The sequence below is a fragment of the Gracilinanus agilis genome, chromosome X, assembly GCF_016433145.1.
Source record: "Gracilinanus agilis isolate LMUSP501 chromosome X, AgileGrace, whole genome shotgun sequence".
Lineage (NCBI taxonomy): Eukaryota > Metazoa > Chordata > Mammalia > Didelphimorphia > Didelphidae > Gracilinanus > Gracilinanus agilis.
Genome location: NC_058136.1, coordinates 54,576,979 through 54,599,121, shown reverse-complemented (window position 1 = coordinate 54,599,121; position 22,143 = coordinate 54,576,979). Strand labels below are relative to the sequence as shown.

At 44.2% G+C, this 22,143-nt stretch overlaps 1 protein-coding gene across 1 annotated transcript in view; it reads left to right on the top strand.

Moving 5' to 3' along the window:
- The first annotated feature begins 749 nt into the window (after positions 1-749).
- IL13RA1 (interleukin 13 receptor subunit alpha 1) overlaps positions 750-22,143 on the top strand; it is a 36,434-nt gene continuing 15,040 nt past the window's right edge. The window contains exons 1-6 of the mRNA XM_044682837.1: positions 750-806; positions 3,894-4,029; positions 5,999-6,153; positions 11,453-11,588; positions 18,508-18,628; positions 21,911-22,089. Of these exons, the coding sequence (XP_044538772.1) occupies positions 750-806; positions 3,894-4,029; positions 5,999-6,153; positions 11,453-11,588; positions 18,508-18,628; positions 21,911-22,089 (784 nt within the window). The remainder of the gene's footprint in view (positions 807-3,893; positions 4,030-5,998; positions 6,154-11,452; positions 11,589-18,507; positions 18,629-21,910; positions 22,090-22,143) is intronic.

Sequence of the window (22,143 nt, the reverse complement as noted above, 5' to 3'; positions counted from 1 at the left end):
CGGGCCGGCCCGCGGTGCGCTGGGGCGGGCACTTCCCTGAACTCGGGGCTCTTCCCCTGCCTGGGAGCTGAGGGAAATCGGGGGCAGAAAGTTCTTGGATGGCCGGAGAAACGAACAATCCCGAGGGGGCCGCGGGGCGGGGGGGGGGCGGGGGGGATAAAGCCCAGTTGGTGGCTGCCTGGGTGAACGGACTGACAGAAGGACGGACGGACACACACGCTAGCACGCACGCACGCACTCGCGCTGAAAAGGGAAAGAAAAAGTGGCGGATTTCCCTTTGGCCGCTTGGCATTACCCTGTCCGGCAAAGCCGCCCTCCAAAGGAGACATTCTTTGGGCCCCTCGGACTTGGGAAAGGCGGCCCTAGTCTACAGCTAAGCGCTGGCCTAGCTTGCTGCGGGGAGGGAACGTCCAGCCTGAAGCCCCACAGCTTCTGAGTAGGGAAGCTCCAAGCCCAGAGAGGGCAAGAGACTGGGCCCAGCTCCCACTGAGCAGCGCCGGGACCCGAACTGGCCCAGGTCCTGAAGTCACCGAGCCGGGGGAGTACTACATGCCAGGCGCCCTGACGGGGTGGCCGCACGAGGCTGGCTCCGTCTTTGGAAATGGTGGTTTGGAACTCAGAAGAATGAGGCCGCCTGGATTTCCAGGCCCAGAGGTGGAAGGAGCTGGGCAAGGTGGAGGCTAGCCAGTAGGGAAGGTCTCCTCGCCTAGTGTTGTTGGGGTTTTGGCAAACCTCACTACATGATAACCATGGAAAGCTTCGTGGAGGAAGAGGAAAGGCAGCCAGGCCTTGAAGGACGATCAACTGTAAAAGATTGAAGAAAGGGGGGGAGGGGCTCAGGTGAAGGAAAGACGGAGGGGGTAAAAAAAAGCCTGGCAGGAGAAATCAGTTGAGCGGGTGGATTTTGAGGAGGCCAATCTGGCCAGAGCAGGCCTGGGGTGGGGGCCGATTTATAAATCAAGTTACATTTGAGGTGGGCAACAAGGAACAGGGGGTGAGGGGAGGCTTCTAGTAGGGGAATGGCATGATGAAAGTAACATCCTAGGGGGAGGGGTTCTTTCTTTTAATGTGGGGTAAATTAAATATGGAAAAGACAGGCATCTACTAACATGTGATTAATTCACATGGGGAAACTGCCCTGGGATGACAGGCTACACAGCCTTTGTTCGTGGGTCAAATGCCTTCTACATTGTTCCCGTATCTCGTACTGTGGCCCCCCCCTCGGGGCCCTCGGGAGATGCTGAAAGGCAAATGGACAAGATTTGGTTAATGACCAAAAGATGGAGAAGAACGAGTCAAAGTTGTAATAATTCCCATTTATAGAGAGATTGTTTTTAGCTCTTACCTCCCATCTTAAAATCAATTCTATTATGTATTAGTCCTAAGGCAGAAAGGGCAGTAATGGCGAGGCAATTGGGGTTAAGTAACTCGCCCAAGGGTTTCCCAGCTAAGAAGGTTCTGTGGCTACATCTGAACCCAGAACCTCCCATCTCTAGGCCTGGATCTCTATCCACTGAGCTACCCAGCTGCCCCCATATAGAAATTTTTACAGAATACTTTTATGAGAAGAGCCCTGGGAGGTAAGCAGTATATATAATAGTTTCCCCATTTTTCAGATGAGGAAACTGAGGCTTACAGATGTTGGTCATACGACCAATAAGTATCGGCCGGTATAAACTCCAAGCCAGCAAAATGAGCACTATTCATTAGCCAAGGGTTTGTTATCTCTCCCCAGAAACCCACCCAATTCTGTGAGTGTTAATAAGTATTCACACAGGAGAGGCCAAAAGCTGGAGTTTTGAGGAAAAGGTTAGTCAACCCTTCATAATCCCAGGAGCAGAGTGTGTGGTCATGTGCCATATCATAGACTAAATAAAGGATGACTTTTTTCCCTTTTCTAAACTTCAAATCTACAGTTTGGGGTTTTCTTGATGCTTTGAGAGGCAATGTGGCATAATCAAAAGAGCATTGGACCTTGTTATCAGGAAGATCTGAGTTCAAGTTCCGCCTCTTAACACTTCAACTCTCTGCTTCCTCAACTCTAAAATAAAAGGGCCTCTCTCAGTGACCACTAGGTAGGTCCCTTTTAGCTCTGCATCTAGGATCCTCTGACATCCCTCAAGGTGGCCAGACCACAGATGGCGGCTCTTACAGAAAGTTTTCTGGGCAGAATTGCAATTTGTTAGTCTTTAGGGACCTCGCAAAATTTCAGAGCCACTGCAGGCTGAAGCAGATCTCCAGAGTATACATTTTTCAGTCAGAAAATAAAAATGATATTCGGATTTATACCTTTAGCTTGAGACAGCATAGATAAGACCTCAACTGAAATTATAAATCCGGATGCTTTGGGAGGACACAAGACAAAGAGTCTCAGCAAGATATAGTGGAAGATGGCAGAGGACTTGGGTTCAAATTTTTCTTCCGATGTTGACTACCTGTATGGCTGTGGCAAGTCCCCTCACTTCCCTGGGCCTCCATTTCTTCATCTAGAAAATGAGGGAGCTGAACTCACTGGCCTCTGAGATCCCTGCCTTGTCTCCATCTTTGATCCCATGATCTTAGTCTAGGAAGAAGTGTTCTCTGCTGATCACTCCACGGAAAACAGTGGATGATGCCCCTGTTCTTTTTATCCCCATTTCAGTCCCCATAACTCCTCTCCTGCATTTACTACCATTAGCCCTACATACTATTTACCTTAGCATTTCTCTTCTCATACAGTGGATTGGGTTAGTGTAATATTGTTCATTTATCTATGTATACTACTTTCCCAGTATCTTAGAGACATTTTCTATCTGTCCCAACCCAATCTAGTACAATTCTCTGGACACAGTTGGGGGAAGGGGGTGACTGTGAATTGTAGCAGATGGAGCACTAGACTTCAAGAGTCAAGAAGATCTGGGTTCAAATTCTACCTTAGACCCTTGGAAGTTGTGTAACCCTGGGAAGTCAATTTAGATCTCTAAGTCTCAGTTTCCTTCTCTGTACTCAGTAGCCTCTAAAGACCCATCCTGAGATCCTATGAACCGCTTCTTCTTTCTATTTGACACTCTTTCCTCCGGTGGTGAACCTACAGCACACATGCCAGACTCAGAGGCACACACACCATCATCCCAGGAACGAGTTCTCCAGAGTTTGCTACTAGAACAGTAATGGCAAACCTATGACATGCGTGTCACATGCATAGCCATTTTCAATGACACGTGGCCTCATGCGACCTCATACAGAGAAGTATGGGGCCACATGCCGAGGGTGAAATATTTGCTGTAGTGTAGACACTCTGTGCACTATAGATGACAATTCTACCTATATTAATTTACCTATTCTGGTTTATTAAATACAGTTATGTAGTATAATTATACATTTTTGTTATTTAAACTATAAGTATTGCAAAATTATGGTTTTTTTCAAAGTGACACACCACCCAAGTTATGCTCAGTTTTTTGGCGAATTTTGACACACCAAGCTCAAAAGGTTGCCCATCACTATATTAGAAAGCCAGAGGAATACGCGGCCAGGCTGCTGTCCTCCCCCTCTCCACAGGCCCCTGAGGACATTTCTCATATCACCTGCCCCTCTAAAAGGTTTGTCACTGCTCTATCCCCTTCCAGGATGACTCCTTTGCTAGCTTCTCATCCTCCCCTCAAGGTTTTGCCCTTATAGTTCTTCTCTCTACATATCTTCTCTCCTTTTATCTTCTATCTGTTCCAGTGGCTTCAATTATGACCTCATTGCAGATAACACCCAAATCTGTGTTTCCTCCTGACCTCTCCCGAGAGCTTTAGTCTTCAGTGGCCACCTGCCATATTAGACAAAGCATCAAGAACAACCCCATTGGTATCTTGTACTCAACACGTCCAAAATTCATCACCTCTAAAAATCTTCTCTCTGTCCAGCAATTGCTTATGACTGTCCCACTCACCCAGACTCAAGCACTTGGAAGCGTCTTTGACTCTTCCTTCTCTGACATCGAGACCTTTGTACTCGTCTCCTATCTGGCCTTCCTTTGTCCAGAGACGCCCTTTCACACAAGTAATCTTTATAATGCCCTGCTCTGATGACGTTACTGTACTCTTCAAAACCTGTCTATTACAAACTAAATTATAACCTCTGATCCTAGCATTCAAGGCCCTACACATCCTGGCTCCCACCCACCTTACATGCCTTTCTCTGAAATCTTTACATTCATGCCACATTCCAACCCAAATGCACCACTCACCATCCCCTGCTCTTTTCTACCATTTCACAACTCTGTTCCCTGGGCTTAAAAGCGCCCCACCCCAATGGCTCAATCTCTAGTCATGGAAATCCTGCTTTCCCCTCAAAACTCAGCTTGGCTGCTGTCTTTTTGACGAAGCCTTCCCTGGCATCCCCTCTCAATACCCCCGTTAGCTTGCCAGCCCTTCCCCATGGATAGCGGCTGGTGTTTCTTCTTTGTGTACTCAGCACAGGGAATACAAAGCCATATGCTGCAAGCACTTAATGTTAGAATTGACCTGAATACATGATGTTAAAAGTTAGCAGGAGAAATTTTTTTAAAGCACAGAAATGCTTGCCAGAATGGCTACAAATTTGAAAAAGAAACCCAGGAGACTAGGTGATGCCTCCATCTAAGATAGAACTGGCCAATTCATTTGAGAGTACAGGAGTGGGCGACCACTTACTTTTCTTGGAACAATGTAAGGGGTACAAAGAACTTTTCCCATCCCCACAGGAGAGCCAAAGCTGCAGGTGCAAATTGATCTGAGCAAATTTGGGGGGGGGGGGTGGAGAAGAGAGAGAGAGATTTTCTTAGTAGAGATACTGGAGTGATAGTTTGCCATTTCCTTCTCCAGCTCATTGTACTAATGAGGAAACTGAGGCAAACGGGGTTAAGTGACAATCCCAGTGGCTCACAACTAGTAAGTGCCTGAAGCCGCATTTGAACTCAGGTCTTCCTGACTGCAGGCCCAGTACTCTACTTCCTCACCTAGTTAGCTTCACTGGAGAAGTCATTTTCTTTCTTTTTAAAAAATTTTTCTTTATTTTATTCTAGTAACAAATCTACACATGTTTCCTAAGGTTACTTGATTCATGTTGCCTTCCTCCCCTCTCCTGTAGTTGACAAGCAATTCCACTGGGTTATACATGTATTATCACTCAAAACCCATTTCCCTATTGTTCATTATTATAATAGAGTCATCTTTTAAAACCAAAACCTCCAATCATATACCCGTATAAACAAGTGATAGATCACATGTTTTTCTTCTGCATTTCTACTCCTCCCACAGTTCTTTCTCTGGTGGCAGAGAGCATTCTTTCTCATAAGTCCCTTGGGATTGTCCTGGATCGTTGCACTGCTGCTAGTAGCAGTCTATCAAATTTGATTGTCCCACAATGTTTCAGTTACTGTGTATATTGTTCTCCTGGTTCTGCTCATTTCATTCTGCGTCAGTTCATGGAAGTATGGAGAAGCCATTTTCAAAAACTACTAGAAAAGACTTATTAAAAAGAAGTTGCAAAGGCTTTTCCGTTTCACTAAGAGAACCTTTAGACAGTAGAGAAAGAAAGAAGGACATAACCATTTATTAAGTGTCTATTTTGTGTCAAGCACTGTGCTAACTGGGAGATAGGTGCTATTATCATTCCATTTTTCCACTGAGGAAACTGGACCAGACAGAGGTTTAGTGACTTGCCCAAAAGGGTCTGAGGCCCATGTTTGAGCTGGGTCTTTCTGACTTCAGGCTCAGCACTATGGTGCCCCCTAGCTGCTGGTAGTACCCTGAATCTGAAAATCAAGGCCAGAGTGTTGTGATTGAGGTATATGAGCAATGAGAGCAATGAAGACACAATGGACTCTGGACAGAGAAAGCTAAGATTAGGAACTAGACTGTGGCCTCTATTTTCAGTACATAAATATATACAGAGATAGATGAAAAGATCCAAAGAGGCATCGATAATGCCAAGAGATATTTGTTGAAAAAACAAAACTGAAGACTTTTCTTATGTTTGGTTTGAACAGAAGCCCACCCTCCACCTGTGACCAATTTCAGTGTTTATGTGAAGAATCTCTGTACAATATATTGGAAGTGGAGTCCTCCCGAAGGTGTCACTACAACATGTGAGCTGTGGTATAATAGTCATTTGGGGGAGGAAAAGGTACCGTCTAATTCAGTGGTAAGTTTTCTTGCTATTTCTTACATTGGTCATTCAAAATCGGCATCATGAATTCTGCCAAAAGGTTGGGCAAATTACAATCTCATATTGGTTTCGGATTTCCCTTTTAACATCTTCACATTATAGTTCAAACAAAAATATTGAGAAAATGGAATATTCTCAAGTTCTGGCCATTTCCAGGAGAAGATCCAGGTGAGAAGCCACATGTGTTTTTGTTTCACGTGGCTGCAGTAAGTATTTGTGGGACAAATGTGGAATGCCATTAGTTTTTCAATGCTTGTTAGTCCCATAAACAGTCATGCAAGTGCACCATGCCTAATTGTTCAAAGAGATTTCACACCTTTTAGATCATTAAATCGCATTGGTTCTTGCCACACAACCAATTATGAATGAACACAGGCAAAATTCTGTTGTTTCTAACAATGTGAAATTAACTTGTACAATTGACAGGGAACTTTGAACAGAGTCCAGTTAGCAAATTTAAATGAGTTTTTCATTATGCTGCAATATTTCAAAGAACGGTAGGACAGTCTCTGTACTACTTCCTCTTGTGCCAATAACAATCCTTGTATATAACTCAGTAAATCATCTTTCCATCGGGCAATGCCCCCCAAAAGTATCACTTGGGAGACATTTCTGGTCCATTATGTTCACTTAGCTTATCCAACCACAATTCCTTTTCCCCAGGCTGCCAATGTCCTAGAGCAGCATTGGCAAAGGTTTTCAAGTTTGCATGCCCAAACTGCAACTTCGAGCTGCCTGTGAGTTCCCCACTCCCCACCTGGCATTGCCCCTGAGAGTGGAGGGAGAGTCTTGGGTGGCTGGACAGAGGGGTGGGGCATGCAAAAAATGTCCTGAGGGCTGGGAAGAGGGGGAACAGAGGGGCTTACCCCTCCCCTCTCCCCCCCCCCCGTGCCAGTTGGGCACGTGTGCCAACACTTTGCCAAAGCGGTCCTAGAGAGCTCCACAACAAGAGATGGTATTTGTATTTCCTGTTGTTGTTGCCCTTAAGGTCCTTAGAATAGGGCTTTGGGTCTCTGAAGTTAGGGGATTTCTGAGAAAGCAAACTGCATATAAGAAGAGATTCATGGTTTCACATACAACTTTTTCCTGTTGTAATTTCTGTATAAGAACACTCTTGGGGATGGTGTTCATTACTGAGGAGTAATACTAATTAGTACCTTTCTGTGGCCTGCCAAGCTAGTGGATCAACATTTTATACAGTTGTGAGGAGGAGGCTTGGCCCACTTTTAGCAGCCTGTCCTATGCCTGCTAAACTGTTATTACCTGACAAACAAGGTAGTAATGAGTTGACGAGTATTTCAGGTGAACCAGAGATACAATATTCGCATTTTCCCAAGGAACTCAAAAGACATTCAAAACAGTAGCTTTGCTTGCAATAATGAGAGAGCACACTGTTACAACTACAGGCCAATCTCGCTAATGAATATCAGTGCAAAAATGTTAAATAAAATACTAGCAGGGAGATTACAGCAATATAGCACAAAGACCATTCACTATGACCAGGTGAGATTTATACCAGGAATGCAAGGCTGATTCAAATTAGGAAAACCATCAGCATAATTGACTCCAGCAATAACAAAGCCGGCAGAAATCACATAATTATCTCAATAGACGCAGAAAAAGCTTTTGACAAAGTACAACACCCATTCCTATCAAAAACACTAGAGAGCACAGGAATTAATGGAACATTCCATAAAGTAATAAATAGTATCTATCTAAAACCATCAGCAAGCATTATCTGTAATGGAGATTAACTAGATGCTTTCTCAATAAAATCATGGTATGAAACAAGGCTGCCCATTTACCCATTATTCAATATTGTGCTAGAAATGCTAGCTCAAGCAATAAGAGAAGGGAGAGGACTGATACTTTGGGCCCGGGGATATCATACTGTAAGCCATTTATTCCAAAGATTAGCCCTGATTTGGTTGCATAGTGGGGACTGTCATTGCCTTAAAGAAGTTCAGTGAAGGAAGCTCATGTGCTCCTGGATATTACTTCCATGATAAGAGCCTAATCAGACAATTTCAATAGTGAAAGAGAAGCCATCTTTCCAAAGAGAAAAGGATCTACAGCAATAAGAATAAAAAAAAAAGAATTTGAATAGGCAACAAGGAAACAAAACCGTCCTTCTTGGCGGATGATATGATGGTATACTTCGAGAATTCCAGAGATTCGACCAAAAAGCAAATCAAAATAATTTACAACTTTAGCAGAGCTACGAGATATAAAATGAGGCCACAAAACAAATGGAAAAGGGGCTCGGGAAACCCCTTGAGAGTTGAGGGTGCCATCAACACCTCGATTCTCTGTTGGAAAGAAAGGCAGGAATCAGAGCCCAGAGAGGTGAGACTTCTCACTGCTTGTGGAGGAGACCCAGCCTGGGCATGTGGGGGGTGTCATTATGTTATTACAGTGCGCTATGTTGATGGAAAGTTTCTGTCTGCAACTGAAACTTTGCAACCTTTAGATTCAAGACCTATGGTTGAAAATAACTGGAAATAATCTACCCCTGACATTTTCTAATGTCGTTATGTGCTGTGTTACATGTATTTGTTATGTTTTATAATGTATCTTTCACATATTCATGAAGCAACAGCTTAACTTAGATAAGACATTCAGGGTTGCAGAGTCAGAATTTAAATATCTTAAGGTGATTGAGTAAGTTATCTTGGAAGGTCATTTTCAGACTCAGAATTCTTGGGCCATAAAAATGAGAAACAGATTTTAAGCTTTTTCTTATTAAGCATTATAATAAATTGTAGTTTTTCATTATGGAATGAGAAGTGATTGGGTATTATTATCATCATACAAAAAGACTGCTAGCCTAGTTTGAGGTGTCTCATCATGAGGAGGGGCGCCTATCCCACTTGGTGAATCCATCAAAGAACTGTTAACAGAGTCACAGGGGTCCATGGAAACACCAATCAGGAATTCTTCTGAAAAAGAAATAACAGCATTGCCAACCCAATGAGGCATCGCTCTGGTTTTAAGTTTCTAATGAGTCTTTTATTGGGTTCAAGGTAGCCAGTAAGGTGGAGTTGGCTGAGAGTAATCCCTCCTATTTCAAGTGTCAGTGAGATATCTCCTTTAAAGTTCAAAGTCTTGCTTATCTCTTGTGAGAAAAGTTATCTATGGAGCGATATAGATAATAACCACTGATGAATCACTGATGGGGGCCTCATATGGTTCCATTTGGTTTGAGTTTCCTGTTGATTCTGAGCCCTTTATTATAATCTAGGACAGCATTATCAATTCCAAGACAGACAGTATCAGTTCCAAGACAGAAGAGCATTAAGGGCTGGGCAATTTGGGTTAAGTGACTTGTGTAAGTGTTAAAATTAATGGTTTGGCTACATATATGAAAATTATAAATCTTTTATTTATAAAAGAAGTGGAAAGAGTGAAAGTAGAGAAATACAAAAGGGTAGAAAAGATATTAACCTGTCTAATTAAATATTGTTCCAGTGCTTGGCTCAGCCAGGACTTGTTAACCTTCGATCAGAATTAAACTATCTCCAGAAGACAGGAAGGGAAAACCAGCTATCCACTCCCCCAAGTTCCCTCCAAGAGGCAGGTCAAGAGCTGAAGGTCACTCCTGAAGCCTGACTTTCTTCTTTGAGGCAACCTTATTTTTTTAAAGAGTCTTTAAATATTTTATTTTTTTAGAAAAACTTTCCATGGTTACATGATTCATGTTTTTACTTTCCCCTTCACCCCTCCATATCCAAAGCACAGAGGCGATCTTCTTAAAGCTGACTTCCTTCTTGGAGTGACTCTCTTCTTGGAGTTCACTCTCTACTAGACTCAACTTCCCGAGACTTAAGTTCAGAGATGGCTTTTATGGTGATTTCTTGTCTCCTCCCCTCTTCACAGGGGCCAATCACAATTTCCAAACTGTCTAGCACTGCCCAGGGGGCAGTGTTTGTGGGAACTACTTCACACCTTCTGGAGGGGTGAATACTCATTAAAAGGGTTCACACTTTCTGAGGGTGTGAACAAGTTTCTGACTGTTTGAATTAGAAAAAAGGGTGGAACTCTCCAAGTATCTTGCTGGCTTCTTACCTAGCACAAGGTAGGATGTGAATTCAGCAAGTGGTTCTTGAGCTCCTACACCTAGTTCAAGCTTGTGTTGATTCAATCAAAAGGTAGACTAAGGAGAGTTAATCCTGTCCTCACAATCTAGTGCAGTACTAAGTATGGGTACTTAAATTAATTGTTAACCAAAGCTTTAACTCCAACTAGGCAAAGAGAACAAAGGATTCCCTTTTCACACGTGTAAACTCAAACTAGACAAAGAGAACCAAGAATTTCCTTTCACACTTGCCCAGGTTCACACAGCGAGGAGTATCTGAGACCAGATTTAAACCCAGGAACTCCTGTCTCCAGGCCTGGCTCTCTAGTCACTCAGCCACCTGTCTGCCCCATAGCTTTTCATTCTTGAAGAGATACTATTGAAATATGTATAATCTATACCTAATTGCCTGCTATCTCAGGGAGGAGTAGGAGGGAGAAAAATTGGAACTTACATTTTAAAACACCCAGAAGTTAAAAGTAGTTTTGCATGTAGTTTAAATATAAATATATATATATATATTTTTTTCACCAAAATAAAAAGAAATTTTGATGATTCCAGTCAACATATTAGTCTTATGTGAGACGCCAAACAGTTCTTTGGGATGTTGAGCAATGACAGTCTATGTGCCAAATACAGAAGTGAAAAGTGATAGGTTTTCAAAGATATTAGAAGAAATGCCAGCCATCCCTTCATACCTTGAAGCCAGATCTATGGCCAAGCAGGATGCCATTTATTTGGGTTACAATTAAGTAGTGACTTCTCTTTCTTTATTTCAAGTAGATTTTTACCTATTACCTTGTGAGTGTTTAGTTTGAGAGTCAGTTTATTTCCCATTGTTTCTGAAAGTATGTGGTATTGTATTGGGCAACTTTGATGGTCATTGTATTTCTTTTAAAATTAAGTTGAAAAGGGAGACAACATGATGCTGTTAAAAGAACACATGGCCTTGGAGTTAAGAGGACCAGGGTTCAAGTCATGCCTCCTGCCTGAGCCTCACACTGGTTGTGTGACCCTGGGAAGATTCTATCACCTCTCAATGCCTAGAAAGTCTTCTAACACTCTATAATGAAAAGTAGTTTCCCATCATTTTTGGGAGGGAAATTCCTCCCAGCAATGTAGTCGTGGGACCCTTTATCACTTACCTGTTTTGTTTTCACAGGGTGCACAATCATGCTTTTTGTTTGTTTTTGTTCCCAGATGGTCAGTAAAAACAACTTTCGCATTGAAGAAGTGGCCCTTAATGAAAGAATTTGCCTCCAAGTGACATCACAATGCAATGTGGAGAGCACTAATACTAGTGACCCCGTAGAGATGTGCACGGAGCCCCCTCGAGGTAAAATTCTCTAGAAAATGTGGCTGATCCAGTAAGTCCCTTCCAGCTTGGAATCTGGGCAATAGCCAATGGCCTCAGAGAGAAGAAATAGAGAGTCAGGGCCTGAGACTTACAGTTCAGGACCAAGAAGGGGCCAGAAAAGGGGCAGGAGGAGAGGTAGGAAATAGGGTAATATGCAAATCAAACATGGAGGTAAAGGACCTTCTTTCTCAATAGTCCCACAGAATTGTCCTGGATCATTGCATTACTATTAGTAGCAAAGTCAATTACCTTCGATCGTCCCACAATGTTACAATTTCTGTGTATGATGTTCTTCTGGTTCTGCTTATTCCACTGCACATCAGTTCATGGAAGTCTTTCCAGTTCTTATAGAAATCCATCAATTCATCACTCCTTACAGCACAACAGCATTCCATCACCATCATATACAACAATTTGTTCAACCATTCTCCAATCTCCAATGCCCTTTGGGCATGATTCTAAATTGCCCTCCAGAATGGTCACATCAATTCACAACTCCACTAGCAATACATTAGTGTCCCAATTTTGCCACACCCTCCAACATTTATTATTTTTTTACTATCATATTGGCCACTCTGTTAGGTATAAGGTGGTACCTCAGAGTTGTTTTGATCTACATTTCTCTAATCGCAAGGGATTTAGAACATTTTTTCATATGATTATTGATAGTTTTGATTTCTTCATCTGAAAACTGCCTATTCATATCCCTTGACCATTTGTCAACTGGGGAATGGCTTGATTTCTTATGAATTTGACTTAGTTCTTTGTATAGTTGAGAAATTAGACCTTTGTCAGAGAATTTTGTTGCAAAATTTTTCTCAGTTTGTGGCTTCCCTTCTAATTTTGGTTGCATTGGTTTTGTTTGCACAAAACCTTTTTAATTTAATATAATCAGAATTATTCATTTTACATCTTGTAATGTTCTCTATCTCTTGCTTGGGCTTGAATTCTTTCCTTTCCCATAGATCTGGCTGGTATACTATTCCATGTTCACCTAATTTATTTATGATATCAGGAGTTAACTTTACACAGAGGGAATGCCTCTTCTTCTGATTGGTGGGGAGAAAGGGAAGATGGCAGAGAGATGAAGCTGTGCCTCCCTAATCAGCCTGGACCCATTGCTCAGCCATTTTATTGATGTCATTAGATCTCTAGAATCCTTCAGCTCCTTAAAAAAATGGCCATGGGACCTGCCCTGCCAACCCCTAACTCTGTTCAACCCCCGCCATCCACTTTTTCTACTCCTAGACACTGAAAAAAAAGTACCCAAGTGCCCATCAGGTCTCTGCCAAATTTGTGCTTTCTGCTAGAATGGCTCTCACAGCTATTTGTAGTCCTTTAGGTCATCTCTCATCCAATCTCTATTATTCTTCAGAGTGTTCGTATTCCTTAAGCTCCCAGTCCTATTCACTCAGCTCTAAGTAGAATTGAATTGAATTGCTATATTGAGAAGATGGAGACCATCTATAGGAATTTCTTTAACTCTCCTGCTCCAGACTTTAAGCTTCTATGTATTCTACCCATTCTCTTCTTTTTGTGTCCTCCTATTTCTGGGGATGTGCTAGCTTTCCTACTTTCTAATACATCCACTATGCATTTAAAAAAAACCCTTACCTTCCATCTTCCGATCAATACTAAGTATTAGTTCCAAGGCAGAAGAAGGGTAAGGGCTAGCTAGTTGGGGTTAAGTGACTTGTCACACAGCTAGGAAGTGTCCGAAGCCAGATTTGAACCCAGGACCTCCTATTTCTAGGTGTGGTTCTCTAACCTCTGAGCCACCTAGCTGCCCACACTTCACTATGTATTTTTTGCCTTAAAATTTTCCTATCCACTGGTTTGTTTCCTTATCTACAAACTTCAGTCCTCCCTGTCCTTAGGACAAAACCTTCCCTCCATCCTGCAATTTCATTTCACTCCTTCATTTTGCTGCCAAACCTCTAGAAAGAAATAGTACTCCCCAGTTGCTCATCCCTCTTACCCTTCTGTCCTCGCCACTGTATTGCAACTGCTCTCTCAGAATCCACCACTGACCACTCTCCTGCCAAGTCAAGTGCTTTTATTCTGTCTACATTCTTTTTGACATGTCTATAGCATTTGAAGCTTAAGTGTTCTTTCCTCCTCTGCAGTTCATGATTTGGCCATCTCCTAGTTCTCTTCTCTGGCTCCATTGTTGTGTCCTCATCTTCATCCTCACCTTTTTTCTTCTTTCTATACTCACTCCCTTGGGAGGTTTGATCTGCTGCCCAGACTTAAACCACTCCCTCAGTCTTTATTTCTAGGGCCAACTTCTCTTGAACTTCAGGTTCTCCCATTTTTACCAACCTGCTAGACATCACCCACATCTGCTCTTTCCTGATTTCTCTCATTTTATCAAGGGTAAAGCTATCTCATTCACCCAGGCTTAAGACCTGACTCAACTTGGACTCTTAACCGCCATATTTAGTGCTATCATATTTAATCACTGGGCAAAGACCAATAGATTTCTTCTCCCTTGGCACTGTCTCTTACATCCAAACCCTTTTCTAAAACTCACATGGCTGTTGCCCTTGGGTAAACCTTCATCACTTCTCCTCACTTGTCTTCCTGCTTTCAGTTGCTCCTTTCTCCATTCCAGTCAACTTAACGTACTAGAATAATCTTTCTGGTTCTCAATTCTAGTCGTGTTACTTCTCTACTCAGTAGCTTTCAGTAGCTTCCCAGGGCCTGCAAGATAAAGTCCAAACTCATGATCATGATAAATTCATTGTTCCCTGTCTTTGCCCGACTTACCTGGGTTGGGCTCCATGGCCCTTCCAGTCCCTACAAATTCAGTATCCTAGTAGCTAAAAAACGTTACTGTAATCTTGGACTTCATTGGGGAAAGTGTAGTGTCTGGATTGATGGAGGCGACAGGCTTTCTGTTCTCTGCCCTCTTCAGTTCTGGCCCCCACGGCTTAAAAAGGAGGCTGAGCATGCCCAATTTGAGCATATCCAGAGGAGGGCAACCAGGAAAAGATTCATGATCATTCCATTTGAAGGTGGTGCTACATGAGGCTATTTAACTGGTAGCTGAGAACACTTGGGGAGACATGAAAGCCATCTTAAGGCGTTTGCAGGGCCATCTTATGGAAGCAGGAATTAAGTGAAGTTTGGGGAGCCTTGGGACCTTACAAGATAGAGGCAGCAAGGAGCAGCGGCTAGACATGTCAGAAAGGAAAGAAAATGCAATGAATTTGAGCTATACCAAAGCAGAGGGAGCTCATGTATAACTTGATTACATACAGAATTACATAATTCTGTATATAATTATATAATCCCGTATATAATTATATACATAATCATGTATAAGATTAAATTGTTTGCCATCTCTGTGAGGGGAGAAGAAGAAGAAAGGAGAGAATTTGAAACTCAAAATTTTAGGAAATAAATGCTAAAAAATGTTATTCCATATAATTGGGGGAAAAGATTATACTAAAAAAAGCCAAGTAGAGTGAGCCCCACCAGGGAAGAATGGGCTCCTTCTTACTGGAGCTTTTTTAATTCCAGCTGGCTAACCACTCGGGCACACTAGAAGGGAACCTTGTTCAGGGCTGGTTTTGACTAGCTGGCTTCTCGAATTCTTTGCAACTGTGAAGTTTGGTGAAGCTACAATCCTTTGTGTAGAATATATATCTAGGGGATATATATATCCACTTTGGCCAGGCTTCTGGGGCTCGTCTATCCTCAGAGTGGTCTTAGATAAACTTTATTAATTAGGTGAAATCAATTTTCAACACTCCCTGCTTACCCTAACTTCCCCTGCCCTCTCTCTACATCACTATCTACTTCTGCTGCCTCTGTCCTCTCTAGTCTCTCTGTTTTGCTCAGTTATCCCCAAAACAGCTTGTTTAGTCTAGACCAGTGATGGGCAAACTATGGCCCCCTGAAATGTTCTATCCAGCCACGCCACATTCTTCCTAATCTGACGAATACAACGAGTAGGATATGATACAATGAAACTTGGAAAGAGTTGCCTTAGGAACAGACTGACAGAGGAGTTGGCCCATCACTGCTCCAGACCATCCCTCACCTTTGTTTAATATCCAACCATTAAATGAGACATTTTGTCCCAAATCCTAATGTTCTGTAAATTGCAGGTAAACATCCCGGCTCTCTCTCTCACGTAGGAGCTGCGGAACTTTGGGCTGGAAACGTAATCTCCCTGGGCTTCATTTTCCTCACCTGTAAAATGAGGGAGTTGGACCAGATGGCCTTGGAGGGCCTTTCCAGTTCTGAATCTGTAATCCTATGAGCTAGCAAATGAAAAGGTTAGAGTGGGAGCTCTAAATCCTCTCGGTGGTAAACAGCTGGTGGTCGTTTTTATGGTCCTATTTTCAAAGCTTACCAGGCTTAACTCAAGGACTTTCTAGCACATCCCATCAATTAGTCCATGCTATTATGTTAATGATGATAATGGCTCTATGTAGGTTTTGCATTTTAACAAGGGCCTTCTGAGCAGCCAGTGCTTTAACCCAAGGGATTCTCCTGCCAGAGCCTAGGGGCCTGTGGTGGGCTAATGGGATGGATGCCATTCAAGTCAACATGCATTTATTAAGCCCTTGCTATGTGCCAGGCACTGTGCTATGCCCTGAAAATGGCAGCCCCCTTTTAAATTAACTTAACTTAATTTAATTTAATTCTCCAGGGGGGATTTGTAGGAAGTCACGTGCGCAGATAAGTATGATGCAAGAGGGCCAGGAAGAGGCAGCCAGCTACTTAAAGAAAGCCTGAATAGGAAGAAAAATGCTTTGGAGTCAGTCCAGCAGCATTTAGTGAGTGCCTACTATGTGCTAGGCACTGTGCTACACTCGGAGATTCCAAAGAAAGGCAAAAGCATTCCCGGCCCTCGAGGAGCTCCACTGGGGAGGTGGGGGTGGTGGGAGGGGGGAGTGGCAGTGTGCGAACAGCTGGAGGGAGTAACCCAGAGATATTTGTAGGGTCAGTGGAGGGTGGCCTCAGAAGGAAGGAGAACTGAAGTTGGGCTCTTTAGCAGAGTCCTGAAGGAAGCTGGGAGACAAAGAAGAGCGAGCATGGGAGGCAGCCAGAGAAAATGCCCAGAGTAGCGTGCACGGACATGAAGTAGCAAGGAGACCAGCCTTTGTCTTTGCATCAGAGTACACGGAGGGAAGGAAAGGTAGAAGACTGGAAAAGTAGGAAGGAACCAGGTCCTGAAGGACTTTAAAAGCCCAGATGGGAATTTTCTATCCAGTCTTGGANGAGGGAGGAGGAGAGTGAAAGCAGGCACTGGAGCATGATGGACAAGGAGCCCATATTACCTTACAGAACAGCAAACAAAGCAAAGGAACAAAACCCCACCAGTCGGGGAGAAATGGGTTTGCTTGTGACTAGCACAGAAGGAGAAGCTGAAGGGGAGGCACGAACGCCATCTTTCTGCAGCCTCTTTTCTCCTTGGCTCTCATAGTCCCTTCCGGTTATCAGCCCTGGAGCTGAGGTGGCCAGAAAGATGCTGTCCCGAAATTCCTGTGGCAGCACTGAGAAGCCCCTGGCCGTGCCTCAGCCAGGCTGCACCGAAGGGCTGCAGGGCTTTTTCGTTCCTCTCCCATCTTACCTCACCCCCCAGCCTGCTGCATTAGCTGGCTTTTCCTCTCAGAGGGCGGCTGTCGATAAAGCAGCCCTGGCCAGGGCTGGAAAGGATCACTTGGACTAGCGTGCAGTCGCTTCCTTTCAGGGAGAAGCGAGGGTGTTTGGGCCCAGCCGTTGGCTTAGGAAAAAGCAGCTCCGTGTTTCTGGTGCGCAGAGCACCGGCCCTGTAGCTTCTGGGTTTCTCAGGCCTCTCGAGACCAAGACATGGAAGAAAGGGTCAGATGGGGTTTGGGGCGTAGCTGTCCTGGGCACCTTTTGCAAGTGGGAGGGGAGGAAGGAAACAGGTGAGAAAACCTAAAGAGGTAACCCTGAGAAGGTAACTCGGGAGCATCGTGATCCGAGGGATGTCCAAAGGACCACTGGGACAAATCCCCCCTTCCTCACGAAATGCAGGCAGCCCCACCGGGCCTGAAATGGCTGGTCCTCGCTGCCGTTCTTTGGGGTTAAGCCGTTATTTCCAGGGGCCCCTGTTAAAATGTTGCCGAAATTACAGCCCAGCATGTTCACTTGGCAGGAGTGAGCAGTACAAATCAACACAATAAAAAACGTGGCTTTGGTTCTCAAACACCTGAGGAGATATGACAGCCAGCAAGTGGGAGGAGGAGGCAGGCAGGCAGGGAGGGAGGCAGGCTAGAGCACAGCTTTAGTGACTGATCTCAGCCTGCAGCCACACAAACAGCCACATGGAGAAAGAATTCTCTGCTACAGCTTCAAAACCAGGGACTGGTAACCCTGCTCTGGGGCTTAGCAGGGAAGCCGAGAGACCTTGGCGCGGCACTTGGCCAAAGCTGGCCTCCCAGTTTAAGAGCAGAGGAGAAAGCTTAGGAAGCAGGAAGTGCTGCCCTGAAAAGTTCAGGCCTTCCCCACCTGGGGCACTGGAAGAACATTTTGAGAAGGGAGAGAGGAAGAAGCTGTTCCCCTGATGGGCTCCCCTGGGAAGGCAGGAGAGGGAGAAGGCAATTGAGACCCTCTGTTTCATTCACTCACAGTTGTGACTGGGGCTGAGGCAGATCCGAGTGTCTGGCCTCCACTTACCCCTTGGATTTGAGTAGAGACCACTAATGAGAGAGAGCAGATCATCTGAGCTAGCATTAACACGGTGCTTTATAATAAAGAGACTTCTCCCTCTAGGAGGACAGGTGGTGAGACGGCCAAGGACAGCAGGAGCGGGGATGGGGGCGAGGGGAAGAGAAGGACAAAATAACTGGCTGAGAAGCTTCGTCCTCGCAGCACCAACTGGCCGTGTTCTAAGGTGTTCTGACTTCTGGTTTTTCAGGTGACCCAGAGTCGGCTGTAACAAGACTGCAGTGCATTTGGCACAACTTGAGCCAAATGAATTGTACGTGGCTCCCTGGGAAGACGGCACCACCTGACACAAGCTACATTCTGCACTACTGGTAGGTGGGGCTCATCCGTCCTTCCTGGGAAATAACAGGTTGGACACATATCTCGGAACTGAGGGCCCGCCCCAGTGATAGAAGGTACCCCCACATCTGCGCACCCCAAAGGTGATTTCTAACAGCCCCAGAGGGTTTGGCCATCTGTTGCAACACTGGAAGAAGAGAGCAGATTTTATTTCATAAATGTTCCGCCTGCCACTGGTGACTTAGTCCTTCAGCTTGGATTAGAACGCCACCTTTTCATGTTTTTTTCAGCAGGGAGAGCTTGTGAGCCAGGTCTATGCCCACTCTCTTCTCCCTGCTGTTTGTGAAAGCTGCTGGCGTACATTTATTTGGCTAAGAGATTCAGAGGAGCATTGGCTCTGGCCCCCTTCCTCTGTGTGGGCTCCCTACCTCCGGCCTGGGAACTCACCCTCTACTTGTGAAACCGACAGGTGATCGATGGACCTTCATTTGCCCCCTGCCAGGCATGCCAGAAGGAAAAGGAACAGAAAGTACTTTGCTATGCTTGCCTACTTTGGCTGGAGGAGGGGGCAAGTCCCTTGCCTCCTCCTCCACTGAAAAATGGGGGTCATTCCAGAGGGATTGCTTGAATTTCTGCAGAGTTAATCTCTGGGCCAGGGAAGCCGGGGAGATTCTGACAACATTCAGCATCCTGGAATGTTGGGGAATCTCCAAATGCTATCTTGCATTTCTAATGTGAAGCACTTCATGTTTCTTTCTTAAAAACGAAGGAAGGGGGCAGCTGGGTAGCTCAGTGGAGTGAGAGTCAGGCCTAGAGACGGGAGGTCCTAGGTTCAAACCCGGCCTCAGCCACTTCCCAGCTGGGTGACCCTGGGCAGGTCACTTGACCCCCATTGCCCACCCTTACCAATCTTCCACCTATGAGACAATACACCGAAGTACAAGGGTTAAAAAAAAAAAAAACGAAGGAAAATGATCCCTCGAAACCAATATAACCATCTAACCAGAACTAACTTCCATTCAAAATTGTCACTGAATGTTAATTAATTTAATATCATTAAGTTACATGTATTTAAAATGTATTTGATCAAGCCAAAGATGAGGCCATCCTAGCCATACTTTCTTAATTCTGCGTATGCATGTGTATAAATACATGGGCGTATATATAATCTGTACACACAGAGAAGGTTTTTGTCCTTATGCAGTTAGTCCTAGCCAGCATGTCGGCTGCTTTTCTAGTTCTGCTTCCTTTTTGTTACTTCATGTGTCTCTCCATATTTGGAAATGGAAAAGAAAGGCAAATGGCGCTCAAAGACAAAAGAGCTCAGACCTGTGTAATGTGTGTCTTGACTCAGGAGGTCTAGTGAAGGTGAAACCCACCCTCCTCCTCTTGTTAGAGAGGTGGCAGACCACAGGTGAGGAATAAGGCATGCATTACCCAACATGGCTAATATGTGCATTTGCTTTGACTGTACTGCTCTGTTAAAAGGAAAAGGTTCTTGATGCAGAATGAAAGGAACAGAACCAGGAGAACATTGTGCACAGAAAGTAAAGCATTGTGGAATAATCCAGTGTAATGTAATGGACTTTGCTACTAGTAAACATGCAATAAGCCAGGACACTCCGGAAGGACTTATGGGAAAGAATCCTAACCACATTGAGAGAAAGAACTGTGGGAATAGAAATACAAACAAAGAACATGTGACATCGCTTATCACATGTATACATGGGGATGTGATTTGGGGTTTAGGCCTTAAAAGATCGCTCTAAAGCAAAGGTGAATAACATGGAAATAGGTATCAAGTGATAACAATTGTACAATCCAGTGGAATGGCTTGTCGGCTCTGGGAGGGGGGAAGCAAGAGGGGAGGGAAAGAAAATGAACCATGGAAACATGGAAGAATATTTAAAGATTAAAATAAAAAAGGTTCTATTAGATTAGGGAGAGCAAGTCTTGAGCGGTAACAATGATTTTTTTTTTTGTTGTTGTTGTTTTTTAAACCCTTAACTCCTGTGTATTAGTTCCTTGATGGAAGATTGGTAAGGGTAGGCAATGGGGGTCAAGTGACTTGCCCAGGGTCACACAGCTGGGAAGTGGCTGAGGCCGAATTTGAACCTAGGACCTCCTGTCTCTAGGCCTGGCTCTCACTCTACTGAGCTACCCAGCTGCCCAATGATTTTTTTAAAGACAACTGTTGACTGTATTTTAAGGGATGTGGCACATTCAGGGGATGGTGGGGAACTGAAAACAGTGGAGGGTGTGTTATGGAGTCTTGGGAGACAGATTAGGTACTGTGAAGACAGATTAAAGAGGGCCTTGAAGGCTAGGGACTAGAATTTGGATTTGAAGCTATAAACATCAGGAAAATCAGTCTGACAGCTCTAAGCAGGATACATTAGAAGATGGGAAGAGACTAGAGGCAGCAAGACCAGAAGCTATCGGAGTAACCCAGGTATAAAGTCATGAGCGCTGACTACAGAGCCAAAGGCTGAGGACTAAGATTTGAAAGCTAGCTGGGAGGAAGGAGACAGGGAAGGAGCCATCAAGGGTAGCAGGAGAGCTAAGAAGAAGGGACGTTTCTAGGCTCCTGAGGCTGAACTGAGAAGCAGCACACAACAAGCATTTACCATGCATCAACCTGCCGAACCAGGTACCATGCTAAGGGCCAGGGAGACAGTGAAAGCCAGCTCTCCTTGCCCTCAAGGAGCTCCCAGTCTAACAGTAAAGACAACCTGTAAAACAGAGCTGGATTATTGGATCATCTTCCTAAGTGGATGCTCTCTTTTCAGTCTCGACTCTAACCCTCTACACAGATGACAAATTCATCTTGATAAAATGTGGGTAAAGTCAAGAACATTCATGGCCCCCTATTGATCTGAGAAGAAAATGTAAAGCATTTCCGTAAGCTGGAGCCTATCTAACTTTCTGGACTTATTTCCCGTTATTAAATTTAGGGCCCTCACTATTTGTTCTGCTTGGCCTATACATTGCCCTTTGTAGGTGCATACAAGATGAGAAAGGGTAGGTGGAAATGGGAGAGCCATTTCACAAGTCGGGGCATTTTCGTCATTGGCTTCTCTCGACACTGAAAATAAGGTGGACCTTGGGCAGAGAATGACCCCAAATGCAGTTGACTCTCTTCACTTTCCACGGTAGATCAGGTGGAGCTGTTTTCCTTCCTAGACTGTAAATGGAAACGCCTTCTCAAAATAAGCTTAAAGAATAAACATGGCCTTTCTCCCAGCACTCCCTGCTTTCCGTAAACTTTGGTCTGTCCTGGATGCTGAAATATGTCTCCATTTCTCTACCTGTAGGTACAACACTCTGGGAAAAAGTTTTCAGTGTTCAAACTTCTATACGGAGGGACAACTCAACGGATGTTCTTTTGATCTGCTTGGAAAAAACGTTTCCTCTTCTGATAAAATTCAAATAATGGTCACAGATACAACTGGAACAATTCGACCTTCCTACAGTATCATTAATTTAAACAATGGTAAGTCACATCTCTTGGTAATCACAGAAAATAATTGCTGCTCAAACGTCTTCA